The 3,401-nt window shown below is 44.3% G+C and overlaps 1 protein-coding gene across 3 annotated transcripts in view; it reads left to right on the top strand.

Annotated features, from left to right (window-relative positions):
- LOC102681211 overlaps nucleotides 1–3,401 on the top strand; it is a 39,584-nt gene that overhangs the window by 27,524 nt on the left and 8,659 nt on the right. For 2 of the 3 annotated variants that reach the window (XM_031511744.1, XM_031511747.1), the window contains exons 2-4: nucleotides 1,352–1,803; nucleotides 1,952–2,031; nucleotides 2,735–2,969. In XM_031511744.1, the coding sequence (XP_031367604.1) occupies nucleotides 1,492–1,803; nucleotides 1,952–2,031; nucleotides 2,735–2,969 (627 nt within the window). In that variant the 5' untranslated portion in view covers nucleotides 1,352–1,491. Of the gene's footprint in view, nucleotides 1–1,177; nucleotides 1,207–1,351; nucleotides 1,804–1,951; nucleotides 2,032–2,734; nucleotides 2,970–3,401 lie in introns of those variants that run through there. The other variant, XM_031511746.1, reaches the window with a different exon arrangement.

Here is a 3,401-nt window from a genome sequence, read left to right on the forward strand (position 1 = left end):
AAAATTTCAATTTTAATTCCATCATTTCCGAATATTTACAAATATCTGCAAATTTTTGAATAATTTACTTTCCTTAGAACGTATAATTATTGTTTTCTACATACACAATTTAAAATATTACAGTTTTATTCTTTTTTTGTTTCAAAATATTTCTCGATTCGTGCGTAATCCTGCATAATCCTGAAATCTTCAAAAAAATGGAAATATTCCAGCCGCGAATCTCGTTAACACGCAAATAGTAAGCGCAGACTGCGCACAAAGGACGCCCTGTTACGCAATCAAATAGCGACATTGGTGACAATCATCGAATTACCTACGATGCACGATCAACCGTAGTTTCACGCGATTCTCGTTGGACGAAGCTCGAGAGAATCGTTTTCTACCTCGACGATAATCGTCCTATCAAATCGAAATCGAAAGCGCCGCAGCAATACAATTCATCGTCCAAATCACAATTTTTCACTTTTATTCATCGAATAAAAGAAAAAAAAAAACCTACTCGATAATTTCAATATTTCAAACCTTTTCCCTTTTTAACATAATAACGTCCTATTATCGTTTCATTTGACAATCTAAGCAATCTCTCCCTTTAAAATTGCCCCTTTTATTAACGCAACTCTCGCGCGGAGGAAACAAATGAAAGAAAAATGAAAGAACGAAAGCATTCGAGCGCATAGGCGAATTTCGGTGTCGCGTGACAGCGGCTTAAGGCGCTAAAATAGAGTCCGTAGACGACGAGTGTGGTCGACACGTCGGTGCCAGAACGCGGCTACGCATTTAGTCTTTAACTGGAAGCATCCGCGGGCGGAGCAACAGCCTTCGACTCCGAGCGAAAACGCATCGAGTTTTCCTCTCGAGCCATCATCTCAACGACGTTTACGTCGATTCGTAGGCCGATTCGAATCGATCATGTGAAAAAAGAGATTCCGTTCGGGAGGATGCAACAAGTGCATCGAGGCAGAGGGAGATAGAGAGAGACGGAGATATCGCTATCATCATCGTGCTTGTTCGCAGATCTCCCGCTAATTATCTTTGCAATCGGCCACGAGTCGACGTCATTCACGGAACTATCGTTCGAAAACGATAAAAGGATGCCCCGTGTCGATCGGCTCAAGTCCAAAGTCCGTGAGTTTTATCATCTCTCTCGTTGAAAAAACAAAAAGCCTCCGATCTCCTCGAATCGAAAGAAAATCTTCGCCGATTTCTGTAAGCTATCTCTCTCTTTTATACACATACATACATACATACATACATATATATATACTCTCCTTTCTATCTCTCCAGATCGTGTTTAAAACGTGCGAGGAACGAAATATTTGACGGGAGATGTTTTTGGTTGGATGTTTTCCAGTTTGATGCGTCGGATCGGGCCGACGGATCGGATCGAAAAGAATTCGAAGAGAGGGGACGGTCGCGGGTATAGCGAGGAGAGAATCCAGGCGGGGAGGACGAAGGCGGGGGAGGTGAGGGAGAATTTGGGCCGCGCGTGGAATGGAAATGAAAAGGGAGGAGCCTCGACCGGATGAACTCGAGGAAAATCCGTTTCTCTGGATCGTGTGCAAAACGGGGGCCCCCCGTGTAATAATAACGAGCTTTCACGCTGTCGTACGATACTTCGCCGAACAGATGCCGAAGAAAATGAGCCTGGGCTTCCTTCGAACCCTTGCCGCCCTCCTGGTAATCGTGATGCCCCGATCCCTCACTTACGTTCTCCTGTATCCGATTTTCAGATTAGTGTTCGGCAATTTGTACCCGGCCTACGCTTCTTACAAGGCTGTGAGGACGAAGAATGTGAAGGAATACGTGAGTATAAGTTTAATTAACACCTCGTTCGAATAATTTCTCTAAATCAATTTTTCAATTTCCAATTCAAAAATCTTCTACTTTATTAAGTTTTAAGAAGAGAAGGCGAGAATGGAATGAATTGAGATCGTATCCTCTTCGTTTCCAGGTGAAATGGATGATGTACTGGATCGTGTTCGCGCTGTTCACTTGCGCGGAGACCTTCACCGACGTCTTCTTCAGCTTTTGGTGAGCTTTTATCATCTCCCCCCAAACTCTTTAACGTAGCGCATCTCGTTTGCGGGACGAGGGGAGAGGGAAGAATAAAAGAGGAGCGGGCCCTCGAAATAGACGACGAGGAGAAGAAACCGTTTGTCGGTTGTCGTGGCCCCGTTTTTGCCGGAAGCGAATAAAATTTCCAACGAATTTCGCGGGGGCCAATAAACCGAGAGGTGAACCCCCTCCTCCAAGAGGGGAGGGAAATTCCAAAAGTCTAATTTCGGCCGAGATGGATATTGGCTTACACATGCACTTCTGAGGATTCAACCAGCGTCTCATCTTCCGTCTCTGTTTCTGCCGTTTCTCTCCCCGCCGTGTGCCAGATCTCTCCCTTCATACTCGGATTACCAACCAAAAAGGAGACCTCTCGTGTATTTCTGGCCAGGAATAACCTCGCGCTTTCCTCTCTCTCTCTCTTTCTCTCCCCCTTTCATTTCCTTTTGCCATCGTCCACCACCATCCACTCGATCACTATCAACCGATTTTTCATTCTTTTTCTTTATTTTCGTGTCCACGATGCGGCCTCGTCGTGGTTCAAGGGATTTCGATCGTTTTGGTTTTCTTTTTCTTCCTCGCCCTCGTCACGTAGAATTACTTACTTAGAATGTGTTTTACTGTTGATTCGTAATCCTTGTCTTTTTCCATTTTGTTCTCTCTCTCTCTCTCCGGGCAGGTTTCCATTTTACTACGAGATCAAGACTATCCTGGTGATCTGGCTACTGAGCCCGGCCACCAAAGGCTCGAGCATCCTTTACAGACGTTTCGTTCATCCGGCGTTGATCCAACGCGAGGCCGAGATCGACGAAGCTCTAGCCCGCGCGACGGAGCAGGGTTACACGGCGGTGTTGCACCTAGGGTCCAAAGGTGTCAATTACGCCACCACGGTTCTCATGCAAACAGCTATCAAGGTAAGTTTCCAATCCTTCGATCAATTACCTTAAATCGATCCGCTTATAAATACCGTACCAACGATCGAATCGATCGTTTTGTTCGCGATATAATTCAAAGTACAAGTATATATATATATGTGTGTGTGTGTGTACGTCATAGTTTTGATCCTTGCTGACGATGACGATGACTGGCCGTTATCCGATCTCTCCCTGGCAACAAAACGATCGACGAGATTTAACTTTAACTTCACTTGATTGATATTAAACTTTAGCTTTAGCAATCGCTTTGTACGAGCCACTCCCAACACGCTAATCGTTCGATTTTGTTTCTTTTTTTTTCATGGTTTTGTGTTTTCGTTGTCCTGCACGCCTATCCTGCACGCCGCGCCGTTACCACCTCTAATTAAAAAAAAAAAAAAAAAAAAATAAATAATAAATAAAAATAAAAAA

The sequence above is a fragment of the Apis dorsata genome, unplaced genomic scaffold, assembly GCF_000469605.1.
Source record: "Apis dorsata unplaced genomic scaffold, Apis dorsata 1.3 scaffold_347, whole genome shotgun sequence".
Classification (NCBI taxonomy): Eukaryota; Metazoa; Arthropoda; class Insecta; order Hymenoptera; family Apidae; genus Apis; species Apis dorsata.